The 23377-nt window shown below is 42.5% G+C and overlaps 1 protein-coding gene across 1 annotated transcript in view; it reads left to right on the top strand.

The window, feature by feature from the left end:
* The first annotated feature begins 732 nt into the window (after positions 1 to 732).
* Positions 733 to 23377, top strand: part of fam117b (family with sequence similarity 117 member B) — a 92722-nt gene continuing 70077 nt past the window's right edge. The window contains exons 1-2 of the mRNA XM_033024273.1: positions 733 to 1392; positions 18016 to 18167. Coding sequence (XP_032880164.1) covers positions 933 to 1392; positions 18016 to 18167 — 612 coding nt within the window. The 5' untranslated portion in view covers positions 733 to 932. The remainder of the gene's footprint in view (positions 1393 to 18015; positions 18168 to 23377) is intronic.

Raw genomic sequence — 23377 nt, 5'->3', positions numbered from 1 at the left:
TCTGTATTATCTGCATTTTGTTAATGTTGTAAAATTGAAAGTTGTAGTCTTGAACTACTTTCAAATGCAGATGCTGGTTTACGCCGAAGATAGTCACAAAATGCTGGAGTAACTCGGCGGGTCATGAAGCATCTCTGGAGAAAATGAATAGGTGGGGTTTCGGGTTTGAAGAAGGATTTCGACGCGAAACGTCACCTATTTCTTTTCTCGAGAGATGCTGCCTGGCGGGCTGAGTTGCTCCATCATTTTTTTTGTCTGTCTTCTTTCAAATGCAGCTTCTTTCGACGTTTAAGGAAAAGATGAAAATGATGAATGCATCCCACGTCCACTCTCTTCCCTTGTCCTGGTATGTACAAAGCTGTAGTGTTGTTTACCCCTCCAGCCCTCCCTATTTCATGTATCCTGTAATAAACGAATTTGAACAGATATTGTGCTTGTTTCAACTGCCGCTAGAGTGTGCCGTTTACCTCAAGGAGCGCGGTCTTGTTTACCTCCCGACTTGCAGCCCTTCCCAGACGCCCGGCTGCTGAGGCCTTGAATGGAAGGCGGTGGCAGTCTCCCGGGGCGACGGGTGGGCGTGGCCACACAGGTGTGGTGACGTCAGGAGAGGGGTGAGGATGGGGCGCGAGGCTGCCGATCCAACCAATCAACGCAGCCGCAGTACATTCCGGGCCTGCTTGCTCAGCCAATGGGCAGCCTCAGGGGCGGCGCCTGCGCGCTGGGGAGCGCGAGAGGCGGTGCTTGCGCGACTCAAGGGAGATCAGAGCGCGAGCAGCGGACGGTTCCCATCTAGAGGAGAAAGGAAGAAAGAAAGCGAGAGTGAGAGCAAAGGGCTGAACAGAAACCCTTTAACTTTATAAGGATAGCGGATTCCATTCATAACCACAACACACTCCGAACGGTGTGTTTTCCCCCTTCAACTCTCTCTCAAGATGTCTCAGCGTGTACGTCGGAATGGGTCACCGACCAGCGCAACGAGCGGGGGTAGTGGTGGCGGCAGCAGTGCTGGCAGTAATGCTGGCAGTAATAACAGTGCTGGGGGTGTCGGCCGACCACAGCCCATGAGGGCCACAGTGCCGTTCCAGTTGAAGCAGGGCAGCCCAACGAGGTGTGTTGGCGGAGGGGGGCGGCAGCAACAGCAGACGGCCTCCTCCCGGAGCAGCCCCACCAGGACTCAGCAACAGCAGACGACCACGGCCTCATCACGGGGCAGCCCCACTAGGACACAGCAGCTACACCAGGCGGCCACTGCTACCGCCACCACATCTCCTTGCTCCTCGCCCACTTCTTTGTGGGCCCCAGGGGCTGATTCTTCACGAGTCAGACACAGGAAATCTCCAGAATACAGGGGTTCCCCAGAAAGGAGGAGCCCCAACTCTCCCACCAGCAAAGGTATAGTCAGTGACTTCACCTGCTAACGCAATTATTATCCGACGAAGAGGTGGGAGGTTGCTATATCGTTACATTTATATTAATTTAGTTTCTAGTTGCTTATGTCCAAGTATATAGTTTATCCTGGGTGACTGATGCAAACTTGCACATTTAGAGTGTAACATTTCTTCCAATTCAGTACCTCTTGCCTTGCTGGCATATGGTTGCATTGGCCATTGTTCACGTGTGTTGAGGCGAGGAGCGTCAGCAGGCCTGTCTGAAGAAAGAAACACAACCCTTTTCACCGCGTCTTGGATGTAATGAAAAGTAGATTTCATTCTCCCCTTTCTATAGTCTTGGTATTGAATTTAACTGTGAAGCCACTGCCTTGAGTGAGATTAGGCAATGAGGGAACTACAGTTCATTGTTTTGTACAGCATTTTTTCCAGGTGCAAACCTCAGTGGGGGTGGGGACAAGAACATAGCTTCAAACAGTAAGTACAATGATGTGGATGCTAAGAACATTTTATTACAAGGACGTGTATGATTTTAATTCACCCTTTTTGTGCCCCCTCACAGTTCAACATGCAAAAATACATTGAGAGCTTGGTGGATACCTTAATCTCGAGTTGCCTATACACTAATTATAACCGAAATATTGAATTTGAAAGAATTATCACCAAAGTATTTCATTTGAAAACATGCTAAAGTTATTTTTTGACAAAATGAGCATAGTTGTAAGCAATACTTTTCATGGAATTCCCTTGATGCTGCTACAGGATGTTGGTTTCCACTGATTCCAAATACAATAATTCAAGGGTACTTTAAAATTGCCAAGTTATTGGCTTGGGAGCAGGGGTAAATCAAGTCCAATACTATACATGTAGTTTCCTTTTCAAGCATAATGATCTCTACACTTGTATTCTTTGTTTTTAAATGCTTTTATTACATTAACTTTTTTTATTTACATAAAGTGTATAAGGTATTTACATTCAGTTTGCCTCAATCCTACTTTTGGCAACAGTTGGGTATGATTTCCTTGTCAGACTTAATAATAATAATAATAATAATAATAAATACTTTATTGATCCCCTCAGGGAAATTCAGATTTTTTAGGTATTTTGTGAAATCTATCAATTTTATATATTTATGATCACAGTGCAAAGCTGTTGTTGAACTAAGGGCAAAATGAGTGGTATTTGATTAGAATAGACTGTCGGGGTTGCTGTTGGCATTCGAAATTAATACATTTATATTTTAAAATGCCTATTGTCTGATCACATTATTTGCATTGGTGATTAACCAACGACCATAACAGTGGCTTTGGAAGTAAAGGAGATGTGGGGCAAGTATTTTTGCACAGATGGTGGTGAGTACCTGGCCCATGATGACAGGGGTGGTAGTTGAGGCAGATATGATTGTGGCATTTAAGAGACTTGGATAGGCATATGGAAGGTTATAAATTATGAGCGGGCAGTTAAAATTTGTCATGTATGGCACAGACATTGTGGCCAAAGGCCCCGAACCTGTGTTGTACTGTTCTATGATAGACACAAAAAGCTGGGGTAGCCGAAGGGTCTCGACCCGAAACATCACCAATTCCTTCTCTCCAGAGATGCTGCCTGCCCGCTGAGTTACTCCAGCTTTTTGAGCCTATCTTTGGTTTAAATCAGCATCTGCAGTTCCTTCCTACACATTTGTACTGTTCTATGTTCTAGTACTGTCTGCCTAATTCATGAAATACTCTTCTGGTTTCTACTGCATTTTATTAGCTCAAACAACCCACAGCAGGTGTTTAAAAATAAGTTCCTGTATCTTTCTGTCACTTTACATTTCATTTGAATGATTGAGCTTTATTTATGTTAAATATTTTTGTAAAATATTAACCTCTGACAAGTTGAGCAATATTTTTTTGCAAAAACCGTTGTAATTTTTAAGCAAAAAAAAACAAAGTGCTGGAGAACTCGGCATGTCGTGTAGCTTCTATGGAGGGAAGTGGGCAGACAACATTTCAGGTCGGGTCCCTTCTGCATTTGCTGTATAACATGCATGGGAAAATCCATATTAATCCCATGAGCACAAGAAAGATGTTATGATTAATATTGAAGCATTTCATATTAAATTAAGTACCGGTATATTCAGATTTTTTTTCCTTGCACCTATAATACAGGTATGTATACATGTATGAATAAATAAGCCTAAAGTGTTTGTGCAGTTAGCTGGTCCTTTGGGAACATTGTCAAACCTGACAAATAGTACAATTTAATCTAGTTATGGAAGGGAACCACATACTCTATGGTAATAAGTCTTTTGTGCCATTAAATCAACGGGTCTGATGCAGTTATCTCGGAGATGAGACCAATCAGATGATGGACATCGTCATGTGCCCCATATTCTGTACATGAAGATGAATCTATCGGTGTTCCCTACTCCAGGGAAACCATGAGGAGAAAGCAATAAATAATAATAATGAATAATGGATGGGATTTATATAGCGCCTTTCTAATACTCAAGGCGCTTTACATCGCATTATTCATTCACTCCTCAGTCACACTCGGTGGTGGTAAGCTACTTCTGTAGCCACAGCTGCCCTGGGGCAGACTGACGGAAGCGTGGCTGCCATTCTGCGCCTACGGCCCCTCCGATCACCACCAATCACTCACACACATTCACACACAGGCAAAGGTGGGTGAAGTGTCTTGCCCAAGGACACAACGACAGTATGCACTCCAAGCGGGATTCGAACCGGCTACCTTCCGGTCGCCAGCCGAACACTTAGCCCATTGTGCCATCTGTCGTCCCAAATAAAGGGGAGCACATGGCATCTATTTAATCCAGATAATTTTTTAAGGGTGTATGAATGTAGGGAAATTGTTGGATTTCGAAAGGTCCAGAAGTAAAGTGATTTGCTTACAAGATGTAATTGGGATTTCACCTTGACTGATTAAAATGCAGCTTGCTCAGATCTGTAAAACTGCCATTTGTCTATTCATTAGATATTCACCCTTATCTCGAGGATGGAATGGGTTTTGCTCAACCTAGCATCATTGTGATATTCTTAAGAGTATGAGAAAGAATGGTGCATATTGGAAGCTAAGAAATCAGCAGGACATGTAGCAAAATTCTAATACACTATCTCAACCCTTTTTACATGTTGCAATGAATGCAATTTCTATTATTTATTTCCACTTCCAAACAAAAATGTGGTTGGATTATTCAGTATATGATCAACCTCAGTGAGACCAAGCGCAGGCTTGGTGATCGTTTCGCACAACACCTCCACTCGGTTCGCAATAACCAACCTGATCTCCCAGTGGCTCAGCATTTCAACCCCCTCCCATTCCGAATCTGACCTTTCTGTCCTGGGACTTCTCCATGACCAGAGTGAGGCCCACCGCAAATTGGAGGAACAGCACCTCATATTTCGCTTGGGCAGTTTACACCCCAGTGGTATGAACATTGGCTTCTCCAATTTCAGGTAGTCCTTGCTTTCTCCCTCCTTCCCCTCCCATTCCTAGCTCTCCCACAGCCTACTGTCTCTGCCTCTTCCTTTTTCCCGCCCCCATCCCCGGACATCAGTCTGAAGAAGGGTTTCGACCTGAAACGTCGCCTATTCCTTCGCTCCATAGATGTTGCCTCACCCGCTGATTTTCTCCAGCTTTTTTGTCTACCACCCATTCACACAAGTTCTGTTATCCCGTTCCCTACACATTATTTTACAGAGACAAGTTAACCTACAAAGTCAATGCGTCTTTGGGATATGGGAGGAAACCCACACGCTTGCAGGGAGAATGTGCAAATTCAACACAGACAGTGCCCGAGGATAGAATCGAACACAGATCTCTGGCGTGTGAGGCAGCAAGTCTACCAGCTGTGCCACTATATTTTGTTTTCCAACACGCAAAAAAACTTTTGGTTACTAAAAAAAAAGAAACTATCCATTTTCAGTCTTAAATCTCTAAGTGACGCTATGTCCCCCTTTATAGCTACTGTATGTTTTAATTCAGTTCAAGACTATGGGGCAGTACACTGGCCATAAAGTTGCTGCCTAAAATTGCCAGAGACCCGGAATTTATCCTGAATATGGGTGCTGTCTGTATGGAGTTTGCTCCTTTTCCCTTTGATCGCATGGGTTTTCTCCAGGTGCTCTTGTTTCCTTCCACATTCCAAAGGTGTGCAGAAACCTTTTCCAGACCCAACCCAAAACGTAATCTTTTCCTTTTGTCCAGAGATTCTGTCTGACCTGTTGAGTTACTCCAGGTTTTTTTGTCTATCTTCAGTTTAAACCAGCATCTTTCCTAAACACACAATACTATATGATAGAACTTTATTAATCCCAGGACAGGAGGGAAATTGTGTGTGTGGGTACATATAACACATGCACACACACACTTTTGTTTTCTCGTTTATAACATTGTTTACAGAGTACTATGTGTACATATTCTGTTGTGCTGCTCCAAGTAAGGATTTCATTGTTCTAACTGAGACGTGAGAGAATAAAACACTCTTGACTCTTGACTTGCGTCGCTAATGTGTGGGATAGAACTAGTGTACGGGTGATCGGTGGTCGGCATGGACTCGGTGGGCCGAAGGTCCTGTTTCCACACTATCTTTAAATTAAACTGAAAACACTAAAACCAGAGGGTCTAAAGAAGGGTCTCTACCTGAAAGGTCACCCAATTTCTTCTATCCAGAGATGCTGGCTGCTCCATGGAGTTCCCCCGCACAATTAAAGCATGGAATAGTCTTCACCCTACCATAGTTATCCAACCAGACGCATTTAAATTTAAGGTAGCTCTTTTTTCCCCAAGAACCCTTTTTTGCTTAAGTCCAGGTCCAGAGTCAAGAGAGTTTTATTGTCATGTGTCCCAGATAGGACAATGAAATTCTCTGAAATTCAATGAAAGTCTGAAGAAGGGTTTCGACCCGAAACGGATAAAGTGCAATAGACTGTTATTGTTCAGAGTCTGGTGGTGGACCCTCCAACACCTCCAGTTTAAATTCCATTTGGAATATTTTTGGAGGAGAAACCAAGAAGCATGTGTTACTCCAGGGAGTGATTCTGCGTTAGTTTTCAATGGTCGCGGCGAGACGGTGACCGGACAGCAATGGCGGCCAGATCTCCTACAATGCAAAGGGAGGGAGAAAGTGCCCGGCGCCGACCAGTTGCCATGGCACTGCACATGTGCAGGGCGGCCAGTGATGTGCTGGCCGTGGTTGTGTGCATGTGCAGGCCGTGGCAGTGCGCATGTGCAAGGCGGCTGGCTGTGCCGGCGGATGAGGAGCGGCCAGAGAGCGGAGACCTGGAGGCCCGGACACAGATGGCGGGCGGAGACGGAGAGTGACAGAGAGAGAGAGAGAGAGAGATAGAGAGGGTGGCCCGCTCAGAGTTGAACGGCAGGTGTCCCGGGCGCTTGCCAAGCCGGGCACGGGTTTTAGATTCCCGGCGGGACTTTAGATGGCCATTGGCACCTGGACAACCGTTAATTTCGAGCCCTGGTTTGTCAAAAGTGGAGATGTTCACTGCTTTGCCAAATGTTAATTCCATTTATAACAGTAAATGCAGCAAGCTATTTAGGCATGGTATAGGCAGGGACAAATAATGTGGCATGCAATGACTGTCATCAATTAAAGTGTTCACACCTATCCTTGACATCAATGGATTACAATTGATAAACCACAATCAACTACAGAGGTCGTCATTTGTCCATCAGACAAAAGGTATAGGAGTGTGAAAACGCACATCCCCACATTCAGGGACAGTTTCTTCCCAGCTGTTATCAGGCAACTGAATCATCCTACCACAACTAGAGTGCAGTGCTGAACTACTATCTACCTCTTTGGTGACCCTTGGACTATCCTCGATTGGACTTTGCTGGCTTTACCATGCACTAAATGTTATTCCCTTATCATGTATCTATACACTAAATGGATTGATTGTAATAATGTATTGTCTTACTCCTGACTGGTTAGCACGCAACAAAAGCTTTTCACTGTACCTCGGTACACGTGACAATAACTTAAATGACTAGAAACTAAACTGAATTAGCTCCACAAATACTGTTGCCACAAGGAAAAAGTCAGAATCTAGACATTCTGCAGTGAGTCACATGCTTCCTGACACCACAGGACATTCACTATCTATAAGCCATGAGTTAGGAGCATTGTTGAAATACTCTTCATTTACCTGGATGAGTACAGCCTCCAGCAACTTGAAACTTGATAATATTTAAGGCAAACGGGCAGCACGGTGGCGCAGCGGTAGAGTTGTTGCCTTACGGCGATTGCAGCGACAGAGACCCAGGTTTGATCCCGTCTACGGGTGCTGTCTGCTTGGAGTTTGTACATTCTCCCCGTGACCGCGTGGGTTTTCTCCGAGATCTTCGGTTTCCTCCCACACTCAAGAAGTACAGGTTTGGAGGTTAATTGGCTTGTAAAAATTGTCCCTAGTGTGTGTAGGATAGTGTTAATGTGTGGGGATCGCTGGTCGACATGGATTCGGTGGGCCGAATGGCCTGTTTCCCCGCAGTAGCTCAAAACTAAAACTAAACTAAAGGACCTCACCCCTTTTATCATCCTAAAAATTGATCCACTCTACCATTGCTGCGCAGTGCATACCATCTGCAAAATGCATTGCTGTTGTTTGAATTAGTAAATCTTGAATTCATCTCATGTCCATGGGTTTTTGAACTTATTTAAAGAGTTTCAATGAATTAATGGCAGCTATGTAGTACTACAGGTTTTGCATTGGGGGTTCAGCTAGTGTGATTGTGGTGTGAAGCAATATGTATCCAGATATACGTTTCATTTAATCTATGAAGATTGGTGCATTACCCTGTTCAACCCCCACAAGAATTGCCTGCCATCCAAGCAGATGGAAGAAATATGGGGACAGGATTCTTAAGAATTTGTTAATTATTTAGATTTCTCCCTCCCAAGGTAAATTATAAAATGAGTGATTCTGAATTATTTTTTTTCATCAGCTGTTTTAATTAATCAAGTGTCTGTGCATCATTTCAACTTCATGTGCAGCAAAATGGAGACGCAAGGACTTACAGATGCTGGAATCTTGAGTAAAATAAAGTACTGGAGTAACTGAGTATAAAGAAGGGTCTGGACCCGAAATGTCACTTTTCCATTCCAACCACGAATGCTGCCTGGCCTGCTGAATTACTGCAGTACTGTGTTCTGCTCATGTGCAGCAAATGTAGTTTGGTCTCATCAGTAATATATGTCTTGTAATATCAGGGAACATTCATGCAAAAAGATGTTTGAACTCTTCCCCAAGATATCTAATGGAATGCCATTATTAATTTGCTCATCGGTGATCAGAAACTGCACATGACCACCCATAATGCTGTTGTTAATCAAGTCAGGTGGTAGTTATTATATACTGAGTAGCTTACTTTCTAATGCTATAAACCATGCAACTACAAAATACAAGATTATGTGATAAAATCAATCAACATTAAAGAAGCCTTGTACAATGAAGGCCAAAATATGCAGTCTAACAATCTGCCATGGGAGTGTGATGCAAAAATCTAAGACACATACAGTAACTTCATAGTTTTTTTAAAGGACTTGGATAAACTAACATCTTTCATAATGTTAAGATAGTTCAATTTTGCATTCAGATAAGTACTTGTGCAGTGCATTCACCATAATGTATCATTTAGCTACCAATTTGTGCACAGAATAAAATTACCAATAGGAATGGGCAAACTTTATCTGATCATTTACAATCTTTATTATTCAAAATAGTGAAAGATGCACAATCCTCCACCTTAACACCACCTGTGATACTCAGTCATGCGCTAATGTTAGACTACTGCTGCAAGATGTGCTTTTTTTTTAACTTTCCAGATTCGAGCAACTGTACAGGGACATCCTGGGTTTTGGTTGATGTGACTTTATGCAAATTGGCTTAGTAGTTTTCAAAGTAATAATGGTTTGTGTGGAATAATGGCCGGAAACTGTTATCCACAGGCCTCCGAACAGTAGCCATTATGTCGGGTAAAAATTACATTTAATACTTTAAAAACTGATTTTACTTTTCAGAGCACTCCACAATGTGTAACCTTGCCAAAACCATGTGGGCTACATCAAATGAGCTTCAATAATCACTACATTTGTTGACAAAGTTTGAATTTGATTGCATTTGTCATCATTTTGCTAGCCAAACCATTTGTATCTTCCTGTGGTCTAAAACGTTCTTGCCCATTGTCAATCACAAGATCAGTTTTTGCATGGATTATAAATGATTTTATTGTGCACCTACATTTGTGTCTAAATCATTAGAGTATTCTAAAAAGGACGATACTGAACCTATCCTAGTGGAACTCTGCTAGTTATGGCCTTCTAGTTACAAAACACCAAGTAACCATTGGTCCCTACGAGTGAGCTACCATACAGACAGCACCCATAGTCAGGATTGAACCTGGGTCTCTGCTCTACCACTGCGCCTCCCCTAATTTTATATTTTACTTTTCTGTGCACTCTGCAATGTCTTCTTCTTAGGCCCCTTCGGTCATGGCTGACCATGGGTGTCTCCATGGTGCTATTCCCTATATAGAGGACACCTGTGCGTCTTCTTCTTCTTGCGAATGAAACATAAACCAAAGGAATAGTTGGATCTCAAGCCGGGTGTTGAGCAGCCAGGTTGTTGTCTCTGCGTCAATGTCTGCCAGGCCCTGAGCTCCAATTGGTGGGTGGTAGAGTGGGCACCCAGAGATGACATGGTTGGCTGTCTGTTGTTCTGCTCCACATTCACAGGCTGGGCTCTGGCGGAGTCCTCATCTCCACATGCTGGCATTGAAACGCCCAACTCCAGTACGAAGTCTGTTGAACTTCACCCATGCTCCTCTGGGGAGGTCGGACCCTGGACACCAAAGTCACCCTTTGCGTGACTTTGTTTAACGTGGGGAGACTGGTGCACAGACTGCCACCCCAGAAATCTTTGACAGATCTGAGTCAGGATCCAGTGGCATGGAGTCCAAGATGACCGGAGACCCTATTCTGCTGCAGCCTTCATCCGCCTTCCTAGCCGTTGTGACGCTCCGCTAAGATCGGCCATCGTCCGCCGCCTGTTCCACCGTTGAGGTCTTGGTTGGATTGCTCTTTGTCAGAGGCCTCCCCTTCGAACTTACCACCATGGGTGGCCCTACCAGGAGCAAACCTCCAGACTGCATCGCTCTCAGTATCTTGGGTCCACACAAGCTTCTCCACCATGGCAAGGTGACAATCTACAGAGAAGTAACTTTGTGTAACCTTGCCAAAACCACAGACTACATCAAATGAACTTCCCTTAATAATCACAATTGTTGACAAATTAGTCAGAAATGGCAATCCCATATTGATCTCTGCCTTTGCAATAGAACAATTATACTGTTGCTAAGAATCCAACGGTTTGTCTATTGAAGTGTAACTGCGTTGAAGTTAGTTGTTATTCCCCTCTTTTAAACAATGGAACATAATGTCCCTCTTGTCCTTGGCACCACTCGTGTAGCCAAAAATCCCAATTACCTTCCTTGCTTTGTTTCACAGGTTGGGGTACATTTCATTTTGATTTGCCTTTGAAAATAGTCAGTTCCACTAAACTCATCCTGTATTTCACACTTGTTTATCTTAACTCCAACGTTGGCATCTTTTTTTTGTGTAGAAGCTTGCAAAATATTCAACATAGTTTGCCAAAATTCTGTATTATGCTGGAATTGCTCTTTGGATCCCTATAGCCCTTTTTTTTAAATTTTATGGAGCTGAATTGTAAGAGTTGGATTTATTTTGTATTACCATTTCTTCCCTCTGCTATCATGCTTTCCCTTTTTAATTTCACTTGCACAGTGGGATCGTGGCATTCTTGAGCATGATCATAAAATTAGGCAGGTATAGTTAAAAAGGCAAGTGGCCCTTCATTTTAGGGGTTTGGATTTTAAAAATGGGGGGGGGGACATTGTAGAAATGAGGACTCTACACTTTTGGTCCCTTTAAGAAAAGTTGCACTGATACTGAAACTGGTGCAGAAGATATTAGGCCAATTCCTAAGGTGAGTGAATTGTCCTATTACAAGTAGCTACAGAATTTGGATATATATTCTACGGAGTTCAGTAGAGTGAGGGATGATCTTATTGAAACTTGCAAAATCCTAAGGGGACATAGAATTTGGGAGCAAGCCTTGAAGGGGCATGTTACAAAATCATGTAAGTATCTTGCAAGTAGGTGGGCTTTAACGCTTGGATGCATGCATCTGTTTCTCGTTGCAGATCTTATTGAAACTTGCAAAGTGGTGAATCTTGGGTATTCTCTGTGCTAAACATGTGAAATATAAATTGTTGGATGTTTTAAAGTGAAGGTAAATCGAATTTTAAATGACTACTAGGGAGTTGAGTATGGGGAACAAGCAGAGATGCATTGAGGCCTGAGATGGTTTGATCATCATATTGAATGGTGGGATCAGCTTGACGGGCCAGGTAGCAGCCTCGTGTACTGTTTTGCTGATTAGTCTGACATAAACTTTGCCTATTTGTTTACACTATCCCTCCCTCTTCTTGTGTCAGTGTTTGTTTGATCCTGTATTTTGCATTAATCTGAGGTACGATTGGAAAGGGTAACTATTAGGGTTTTAAAGATAAAGCAATCAGCCAAACCTGTAAGTAATGATTTATGGTAGAATGTATTTCAGTATTGTATTTACATACTATTGCTCAAAAGCAGACCATTGCAAAAGGTTTATCTTACTAATATGTTGACAGAATAGAGTAACTGAACCACTTTGCTATAAATTGAAATCTACACAATGACATTTTGAATTGAAGCAAAATGCCAAAGACTCACACTTGACCTGCACAGTCTCTCACCCAACATGGCTACCGTGCGGCACCTTGCCTTGTTTCCACCGTTCACCTTTAATTTGTCCCGCCTCTCAGGTTAACTGCCTTCACTAATCGCCGCTTTCCTTTTAAATTCTTCTGCACTTTTTTTTGCTATGGACATCCTGGAACATGGGGGACTCTAATTACATATAGTGTAGGACAACCTCATATGTATGCAATGTTATCTCTTGTTTAATCATGGCAATTTTGAGCTTGAGTAACAGCGGGTGTTCTTGCAGTCCATCCTTGAGGCTGGAAAGGCCACATGTACAGTGCCCTCCATAATGTTTGGGACCAAGACCCATCATTTATTTATTTGCCTCTGTACTCCACAATTTGAGATTTGTAATATAAAAAATTCACATGTGGTTAAAGTGCACATTGTCAGATTTTATTAGAGGCCATATTTATAGATTTTGGTTTCACAATGTAGAAATTACAGCAGTGTTTATACGTAGTCCTCCCATTTCAGGGCACAATAATATTTGGGACACATGGCTTCACAGGTGTTTGTAATTGCTCAGGTGTGTTTAATTGCCTCCTTAATGCAGGTACAAGAGAGCTCTCTGCACCTGTGTGCAGTTTTGGTCTCCTAATGTGAGGAAGGACATCCCCGGGATGACTGGACTGTCATATGAGGAAAGGTTGGAAAGAGTGGGCTTGTGGAAGTTAGAAGGATGAGAGGGAATCTTATAGAAACGTATAAAAGGACTGGACAAGCTAGATGCAGGAAAAAAATTCCCAATGATGGGGGTCAAGAACCAGGGGCCACAGTCTAAGAATAAAGGGGAGGCCATTTAAAAATGAGATGAGAAAAATATTTTTCGCCCAGAGAGTTGTGAATTTGTGGAAGGCAGTAGAGGCCAATTCACTGGATTAATTTAAAAGAGAGTTAGATAGAGGTATAGGGGCTAGCGGAATCAAGGGATATGGGGAGAAGGCAGGCACGGATTACTGATTGTGGATGATCAACCATGATCACAAGAATGGCGGTGCTGGCTCGAAGGGCCAAATGGCTGCCTCCTGCACCTATTTTCTATGTTTAGTCTTTCCATCACCTTTGGAAACTTTTATTGCTGTTTATCAACATGATGACCAAAGTTGTGCCAATGAAAGTCAAATAAGCCATTATGAGACTGAGAAACAAGAATAAAACTGTTTGAGACATCAGACAAATAGGCTTACCAAAATCAACTGTTTGGAACATCATTAAGAAGAACGAGGGCCATAGTGACCTTACTATTCGCAAAGGGACTGGCAGGCCAAGGAAGTCCTCCACAGCGGATGACAACAATTCTCTCTATAATAAAGCTATACTAATCAAATCAAATAGAAGGAATTTTATGTGACTGAATCTTTGCAGACGGTGGATAGTCTTCAAGAAGTTAGGAGGCGAGGTGCTTGCTGCTTGATTCCTAGTTTCTGACCTGTTCTTTACATTGAACTAGAGTAGCCATTTCTGATCAATGGTAATCCACTAGGACATTGATACTAGGTAGATACGAAATGCTGGAGTAACTCAGCGGGTCAGGCAGCATCTCTGGAGAGAAGGAATGGGCGAAGTTTTGGGTTGAGACCCTTCTTCCAGCTCCTGTCCCAGGACATTGATACTGGTAGATTCAGGGATGGTAATGTCATAGGATGAAAGCCAGATTTTCTCATTGGATATCATTGTTGACTACTAGTTATGTGATGCAAATGCCACATCAGCCCCGGCCTTTATTCTTTAGGAATGAGGGCTGCTTCATTATGTTGTTGCAATTGGTGCTGAACATTCCATTCCAACTGTTGATTTAGCGATTGAAGAAAGGCTATTGTTGAAGCAGCTGAAGGTGATTGAGCCTAGGATATCACCCTGAGGAACTCCTGTGACTGAGATGTTTGATCTCCAAACATCACAGACTTTTTGTATGTATAATTCCATCCAGCAGAGGGCCTCTCTGATTCCCATTAGCCTTGCAAAATGATTTCGATTTTGAAATGTTTTTAGAAAGAACTTCAGATGTTGGAAAAATCGAAGGTAGACAAAAATGCTGGAGAAACTCAGCGGGTGAGGGGCGACGTTTCGGGCCTGAGACCTTTCTTCTGACTGACAAATAATAGTTTTGTTACAATTGTATGGGAATGAACGAAGCCACACCTGGAATGTTGTGCAGAGTTCTAATCCCCTCATTTACAAAAGGTAAGATTGGTATTGGAGGTGGTTGAAAAAAAGGCTCATAAGACTGATTCCTGGGGGTGATAGTGTTGTATCGCAGAAAATAAATTTGTCTATATTTAGTTTGGAGTGAACAGTGATCTTATTGAAAGAACTTTGGGTACGGTGGCATGGTGAGATAGATAGATGTTAATGTTTTAACAGTGGGAAAATCTCAGAGGAAATGTATTCACTGGAGTTTAGAAGGATGAGGGGGTATCTTATAGAAACATATAAAATTATAAAAGGACTGGACAAGCTAGATGCAGGAAAAATATTCCCAATGTTGGGCGAGTCCAGAACCAGGGGCCAGTCTTAGAATAAAGGGCAGGCCATTTAAGACTGAGGTGAGAAAAAAGTTTTCACCCAGAGAGTTGTGAATTTGTGCAATTCCCTGCCACAGAGGGCAGTGGAGGCCAAATCACTGGATGGATTTAAGAGAGAGTTAGATAGAGCTCTAGGGGCTAGTGGGGTCAAGGGATATGGGGAGAAGGCAGGCACGGGTTTTTGATTGGAGACGATCAGCCATGATCGCAATGAATGGCGGTGCTGGCTTGAAGGGCCGAATGGCCTCCTCCTGCACCTATTTTCTATGTTCCTATGAAATGGGTGTGCAGGAATTTCTTCCTGCAGTGGCTGGTAAGTCTCTGGAATCCCTCACCCTGGAGGATTGTGGAGGTCAGATTATTGGAGGCATTTATAGAAAAAGTAAATACAAGTTTAAAACATTAGAGAATTCTTGACAGTGGGAAGTTGGAACAGATGAGATGACGACTGGGACATATCAGCCATGATCATATTGAATAATGGGGCAGGCTTAAGGGGTTGAATGGCCTACTCTTGTTTTAGTGTTGTACTATTAAGTCAAATTTTGTAAAATTGCTTTAAAGAATACGTTCAGGATTCTCAGCTATGGAGAGATGTGCATAGCTGCCAAGTAGTACGGATTTTCCGTACTTCCTACGGAAATGCGATTAGAATACGGAAATACAAATTTGCGTTGCTAAAATACGGATTTTAAAAAATCCGACCATGGATAATCGGGTCACCGCTGCACCGGCCATGTTGCAGCAAAATCGCCTTGGAATTTTACATTTTTAAAAAGCTCGGGTTTAATGAGTACTGCAGAAAGATTGGAGTCGTTTATCACTTGATTCAACTGAGAACAAAACGATTTGTTAACTGTCACTGTTAGCACATGTTAACAGCCAGTAGTTAACATGTAGTTATACAATTTGTCATCAATTCATCGATCTGCATTCCTCAGTCAATATAATTGTGTTTTGACCAAGTATTAATGACGCCGCGCTCCTTTGAATAAAATTCACGGGAGAATTTCTTAAAACTTACTGTCATTAAGGGCTCCAGGCCGCGAGAACGGGCTTCTTCCTGGTGTGCAGGTACAGTCATTCACCCACGTTATTTTAAGAAGGAATTGCAAATGCTGGAACAATCGAAGGTAGACAAAAATGCTGGAAAAACTCAGCAGGTGAGGCAGCTTCTCACCCGCTGAGTTTCTACAGCATTTTTGTCCACTCACGTTATTTTGTAATTTGTACCCGTCATTTAGGGATGTTATATGAATTTAAAAAATAATAAGTTTATGTGTGTTTTCTCATCTTCAAGGTTAGTTCTTCTGTTTGCCTTTATTTGTTTCAGTTTTGCCTTTATTTGCTTCAGCCTTTCTAGAGAACATGCTACTTTTTGCTTTGCCCATTTTCAAAATATAACTTTTTTGAATTTGGCGTTTGATTGGTACAAGGAGACTACAAAGCTCGTAATATCTATTTTTTTACGCACTAACTTTCTACATTTCTACTTTTGGGTATGTAGGTGGCAATTATGGTTCGTGTAATTTTCTCTTTCCCCCCCCCTCCCCTTTTCTCTCCCCTCTACTCTCTCTCCCCCATCTACCCCCCTCTCTCTCCCTCCTCTCTCTCCCCCCCCCTTCATCCCCTCTCTCCGCCCCCTCCTCTCTCTCCCCCCCTAGCTCTCCCCTCCACCTCCACCCCCTCCCTTCCCTCCCCCTGTCCCACTTACTCCCCCCCCCCCCCCCCCCCGTGTGTGGGGGGGGGGGGGGTGGTTAGTGTGTGTGTGACGCTGCAGGCCGCTTCCCCCCCCTCACCCCCTCCCGCAACGGGTTCCACTTGGTCTAGTAACTATTAAAACTCTAGTCTTGGGTGTGTGTGGGTGTGTATACTCATACTGCTCGAAAACCGACTCTGACAGTAAAAGTTTAAAATTCCTGTAGAGATTTATCCCGTGAAGTTAAGAATCCCCTTATCTGAAAAAATCATGCATTATGTCTCCAGTTATTAATCAAAATGTTCAAAAATTTCAAATAACTATCTGGCTCTGGCTCTGGCTGATGACGTCACAATGGCTGCACGTTGTGTTCACGCGCTGCGAGTGACGTCGCTGCTCGCTTTTCGCAGCCCACTCGCTTTTTGCAGTTCTCCCGCCCGGCTCCTCTCCCCTCCCCTCCCCCCCTCCGCCAATGCCCCCTCTCATCCCCCCCACCCCCCTGTGTGTGTGGGGGTGGTTATTGTGTGTGTGACGCCACAGGCCGCCTCCCCGCAACCGCGCTTTGATGGGACGGGACCCATCGGGTCCCACTTGGTCTAGTATCTCATTTTGCGACATTCAGCTTAAAGTTATTCTCTCTCATATTTAAGAATTCACCCCGGGTAAAAGATTCTGGCCGTCTACCCAATCTGCGCCTCTCATAACTTTATATGGTTCTCTCAGGAGTATGTAGCTTGAGTAAATTCTATTAAATCCCCTAATTAGGATAATTAAAAGTTTCCTAAGCAAGACTTTGAAATTGCACAGAACCTTGAGAGATTTGAAGGGTAAAACAGAGAAGTCATTTTTTGACGCACCAATGCTTTTATTGTTGTTGACGACAAATGTATTGGGCATTGAAGGGATTGCGTCCAAAACAACCCTAGAATACAATGTTTTAACACCATTAGAACTGTAATATGCTTTGTTTTTTTAACTGTATTTACAATATTATATCATGCTGAAAGGTGGCACACAAGTTAATTTGCTGTCTGAGCAACTACAAACAAGTCTGTCTCTGATTCCATTTGTGGGGACATTTGTTAAAAGGCACCTTGGTGGGTGTTTGAGAAATGAGCATTGAGGGTTATTATACTTGTAAAAATGTATCAAGAGAATGCAATTGGACAGGCTGGATAGAAATGAGACCCGTCTGAAGCTGTTATGGAAATCATTATGCTGTCATCCTAACGTGATCCTTACTGGAAAAACAAATGCTTAGTCTTCTCTGGGTAGGCCAGACCCAATTGTCTGGTCTTCTGCCACCCATCTAAGGCACTCCATTAAATGGGCAAATCACAAAACGTGAAAGAGACCAGGTGGAATCATTGACTCTTTAAGAATCTATTGCCCTTGGGTAAGAATTTTTAAGGAAAATTTGTAGGACGTTATTGGAACAGGGTGATGCAATTCATGAAAGTAGGAACTTTGGGCTTTTTGTAACATTTTCTTGTGTTAAAATGCAAAATATTATACTACATGTCTTTGAAAATGTCATGCATTTCTTATTTTCAGTTGAAAGATCACGCCAGTGCTTGGTGAGTCCATCCAATAGTATTCGTCGAACGTCTTCGTTGGACACCCTCGCAGCTCCATACCTCACTGGTCAGTGGCCGCGTGATGTCCACAGCCATTCTGCCCCTTGTATGAGAGATAAAGCCACGCAGGTATGTGAAGATGTTTTTTTCTTCAATTTATTTACCTGAAAGGCAGAGGAACAGGAGCGAGCATTTGGCCCTTTGAACAATATTCTGTTCAATATCCCTCTTTCCCTGAAAATCAGAACTGATCCCAGAATGGAGTAGAGAGAGGTGAAAGATGTCTATGAATACCACTGCCAGCTGATCTGCACAGATTCAAGGATGTGGCCAGGGATTCAATCTGGGTTAGTTGCTTTCTGAAGAGTCGAGTGTTTTATTGTCATATGTCCTGAAATAGATCAATTAATTTCTTATTTTCAGCAGCATAACAGATATAATTTTCTGGCACCCTCTGTTCCAGAGTCAATCTGGATTATCTGTTTTTCTGGACCAATGGAGGTCACGTGATAATGAAATGACAAACACCCCTGGGCCGCTAATAACACCCCTCCCATGTCTCTAAGCACCATGGAGTGCGAGAAACAAATATAAAATGTAAACTCAATGTGAAAGGAATGACCTGCTGACCCATCGGCCCCCGCCGTCTCCTTAGCCATTTAGAGCCCTGGCTTCTGACCCAACTCCTGATTTGCAAAATGCATCAGCGAGCCCTTCTTCACCCACCGCACATTCCGGTGACATGGCTGTTGTAACTCGTGTTGTAGCCCCTGGGGACAGTGCTTTCTTTGGGCCATACCTCCATCCCCTATCTGCCTCCCTCCACCGCCTCCTTCTCCCCCACCTTGGAAACGACAGCAGGTGAGAGGGGGGAGCCCCAAGGTGACCGAGCACGTCCTGTCGTTGGCAGTGGTCTGAAGAAAGTGCTGTCCCTAGGGGCAACGATGTGAGTTGCAATGACAGCCATGTGAACTGGTGAAGAAGGGCTCGCTGGTTTTCAAAGTATGGTACTACTATCAGTGTCACTTCTGATGGTAGTTCAGTAGATTCTACTCCAAGCTCATCAACCTGGTGAAACCCTTTCCTGCCTGAGGGTTAATGAACAAGCAATGTATTTCTATTGTGAAACTTTTCTCAGAATTTTCAAATAGTATGCAAGAATTATTGTGACTAACAGATGATTGGGAGCAACTGATAAAAAGGGGCATTTGCTATCATGCTGTTGCAGTGTCTTTAGATGGACTAGCATATGACAGTTTGTGAATAAATTGAGCGAAGGAGAGTGAAATAGTAACAGTATAATATGAAAAATTTGTTCTTGATGGAGACTGTATAGATCAATGTTTAAAATATTTTTATTACCAAATTTCCTGGAGAAAATTGACATGGCCATTAGGTATTGAAAATGTAATTTGTTTATAAAAATCTGTTGAATTGAGATTTGCATTCAACTAGATCAATGTATTGCAATAAATTCAATAAGCACATAAAGGGGAAAAGGATAACCAGAGAGAGTGGGACCCCTCTGAAATCAAAGGGGTCAACTCTGTGTGGAGCCACAGGCGATGGGCAAGGTCCTTAACGAGTATTTCTCCTCTTTTTACTGTGGAGAAAGACAGGAGGATAGGGGATCTTGATATGGGTTTCTGACCAAGCTGTTCTTGGAAATGTTGAAGGAAGGAAAAGCTTGAAATATTCAAATCATGCCACATGTAAGGGAAGTGAAAGAGTTCAGGATAAAGGGGCTTAACAAATGTAGCCTCACCTATTTCCAGCATTTTTATTGGCACATCCAATATTTTAGAAAATACTGCAAAAGTCTTTTCATGATTTCATTGCCAATGCCCTAAATGTCACCCAAAAGTCTTTACTTGCATTATTACTTATAAATAACATGCTTGTCATCTGTCCCATTGATTCTGTCATTCCAGGGCAAAAGATCCTTGACTCTTGTGCCCAGGAGATGATTTTTGTGTCCAGATTGTGCAAATTGTATTTATTAAAATATTGTATCATCCTATCCCCACCGCCAATTACCACTGCATTAATTTGCTCCCCTTTTGAATGAAGGCCCATTATACTCTTTATACCCATGACTGTAGCCAGCCACAGTTCCAACTCTCCCATCGCTGACGGCAACACTGTTGGACGAATTACTGATTTTGTTGAGTCTGAGTCTAGGAGGGAGATTTTTGTCTGCTTGAATGGTGCCAGAAAAACAACCTCGCTCTCAACATCAGTAAAACCAGGGAATTGATTGCTGACATTAGAGGAGGAAGGCCAAGGATCGACAAATTTGTCTTTATCAATCGGTGGTGGAGAGAGTCAACAACTTCAATTTCCTGGGTGTGCATATCTCTAAAGATCTGTCCTGGACACAGCGCATTGATGCAATCTTGAAAGCCCTTTCGCACCTCTATTCCCGAGAAGATTGAGGAGATGTGGTATGTTTACGAATGGCCTCTTAACTTTGAAAAAATTAGTAACTCAGCAGGTCAGACAACATCTATGGAGAAAAGGAATAGATGACATTTCGGGTTGAGACCCTTCTTGGCCTATTTCTATCCAGAGAAGCTGTCTGACGCTGAGTTACTCCAGCTTTTTGTGTCTATCTTTGGTTTAAAACAGCATCTGCGGGTCCTTCCTGCACAACTCTCTTAACCTCTGCAGGTGTACAGTAGAGAGCATATTGACTGGTTGCTTCATGGCTGGTTTGGCAATACAAATGCCCTGGAACAAAGGAGATTACAAAAAGTGGTGAACACTGCCCAGTCCATCACGGGTATTGACCTCTTCATCATTGAAGGGATCTATAAGAGGTGCTGTTTCAAAAAGGCAGCCAGCATCATCAAGAATCCACACCAACCTAGTAACACTCGTTTTACTCCTGCCATTTGGAAGAAGGTATCAGAATCTGATAACTCGTGGTTCAGGAAAAACTTTTTCCCAACAATGATCAGGTTATTGAACACTAAGCTCTCCATGTAAAATATGAACAGCAACCAAACTACAAACTGGCTGGATTGTTCTTAGGACTTTCGGCTTTGTTTTTGAACTATATATTGGGTCTTTCTTTATTGAACTTTTTTGTTTGTGTTATCTGCTGAGTACTGTATTTACAAACCTATTGTGCTGCTGTTGTAAGAAAGAATTTCATTATTCTGTTTTAGAACATATGATAATCAAACGCACTTGACTCTTGACTAGTTAAAGCATAAAATACAGAACTGAAGGCAAAAAAAGGTTGAAAGATTTTGGGAAGATATGGTTTGCATGTTAAACTTTGCACTCTCAAGTCCCAATTTTCATTAGCCATGACAGATGTATGAATCGCATTTCTCAGTTCATTCTTAATTCCATTCATTAAAGCTTACGATCTTCAAATTGTGCTTCTGTCTCGGTTCTAATAGAACCTGATTGCTGAGATTTTTCATATTTAATGCATGTTGTGCATCCCCAATATTTTTTTCCTTTCTATTAATTGCATGCATTTTTCCAACTGTTAAGAGCTAGATGCAGATAAACTATTTCCCATGTGGTCTTGGACTTATCTTGCTGGAACACTAATTTTTCTCTGTGTCCAGGTTTTTGTGGATGTACTTCCCCATTGACTGGGGATGTTCCAAACCAACTGTTGGATGACATCTTAAAACTGGGTGTAAAAGATCCTTTGATGCTACTTTGTTCAGAGGCCGACTATTAATTTGAACCCAGTAAAACCCAATGTCAACTTTTTTGGCAGTGGCTCAGTTTCAGTCTCGTGCAGAAAGTACAAAATGGAAAGAAGTAGGCAGTGAGAATGTGATTGGGTCAGGGTTGTGTCAAAGTTGGTTAAGCTGACTTGTAAAGCAAAGGAATTCATTTAGATGTTTAAGAAGGAACTGCAGATACTGGAAAATCGAAGGTACACAAAAATGCTGGAGAAACTCGGGTGCAGCAGCACCTATGCAGCGAAGGAGATAGGCAACGTTTTGGGCCGAAACCCAATTCATTTAGATGATAGGCACAAAATGCTTGAGTAACTTTTTTTTTTGCCATGTCAGCGGGACAGGCAGCATCTCTGGAGAGAAGGAATGGGTGACGTTTCGGGTCGAAACCCTTCAGTCTGAAGAACTGAACTTCTCTCCAAAGATGGTGCCTGTCCCGCTGAGTTACCCCAGCATTTTGTGTCTATCCAAAATTAAATTAGTGCTATGTGCCCGATCTCCGGGTTACAAACTAAATTTAACACCTTTCCATAGCTTTTAGAACCTGAAGTAGTGGAATGATAGCAGCTCTTCCTCTATCCTAAGGACTTCTGAAGCAATAGCTTGGGGGAGAAAGACTTGCAAAAATCCCAAATTTAAAGCAGCAAATAATCAGGAATGCTTTTTAATTGACTTTATTTGTTAGACACATCTTGTAATATTTTTCTGAAAACTGTGTTAATTAGTCTGGGAAGAGTTTGTTGAGGTTTGACATGTATGTTATTTCAAAGAAAATTCTGAAGTAAGCCATTTTTTTGCCGTCATCTTATTAACTTACAAAGCACCCACAGGGGAAGGCTGTAAGAAAATATATTTATTAAGTGCAATAATTTGGAAAATGCACAGAACTTGAAAAGAAAGTGGCAACAATGTCCTGGCAGTTCACATTTTGGATATTTTAGCAAATGTGGAAAACATTTGCCCACACTGGAAATCAGGCCCTTTTACAGTTTCCTTTTCCAAAATGGCATATCTCTGAAGGAGGTAGACAAAAATGCTGGAGAAACAGTGGGTGAGGCAGCATCTATGGAGAGAAGGAATTGGCGACGTTTCGGGTCAAGACCCTTCTTCAGACTGAAACGTCGCCAATTCCTTCTCTCCATAGATTCCTGGGAGGTGTTTGAGGAATTAAATGTTGCTAAGGTAGTAGGGATCTGTTTGCAAAGGAATACAAGGATTACGAAACAGCAGTGGTACGTTGTTTAAACTTGTGGGGAAATGCTGAGACAGAAAAGATTAACAAGCATTTAGAAATGTTCCTATTGAAAAGGACCTGGTACTGATTTATTGAAGCCTGATAATTTTGACATCCTGAACTTTTTGGCATGGATCCAGCAGGATCCAACCTGCTGCCCCGACTTGCTGGACCTCCATTGGACTTTATTTTACAGAAGTGGTCATCTAGATATACTTGCCCAACTCCCTGTACTAACAGAATCAGTGAACACCACCTCATCAATTACAACAATGGTTGTGACTGTTGGGTCAGAGCTTGGAGGTTTGTTACAGTGAGATGAGATAGTAATGGATTGCAAGAGGACACTAGCTGGTAGAATTTCAAAAAAATGGCAAATGAAATGTAGTACAGATGTA

The sequence above is a fragment of the Amblyraja radiata genome, chromosome 7 (genome assembly GCF_010909765.2).
Source record: "Amblyraja radiata isolate CabotCenter1 chromosome 7, sAmbRad1.1.pri, whole genome shotgun sequence".
Taxonomy (NCBI): domain Eukaryota; kingdom Metazoa; phylum Chordata; class Chondrichthyes; order Rajiformes; family Rajidae; genus Amblyraja; species Amblyraja radiata.
This window is presented reverse-complemented; position numbering and strand designations above follow the sequence as displayed.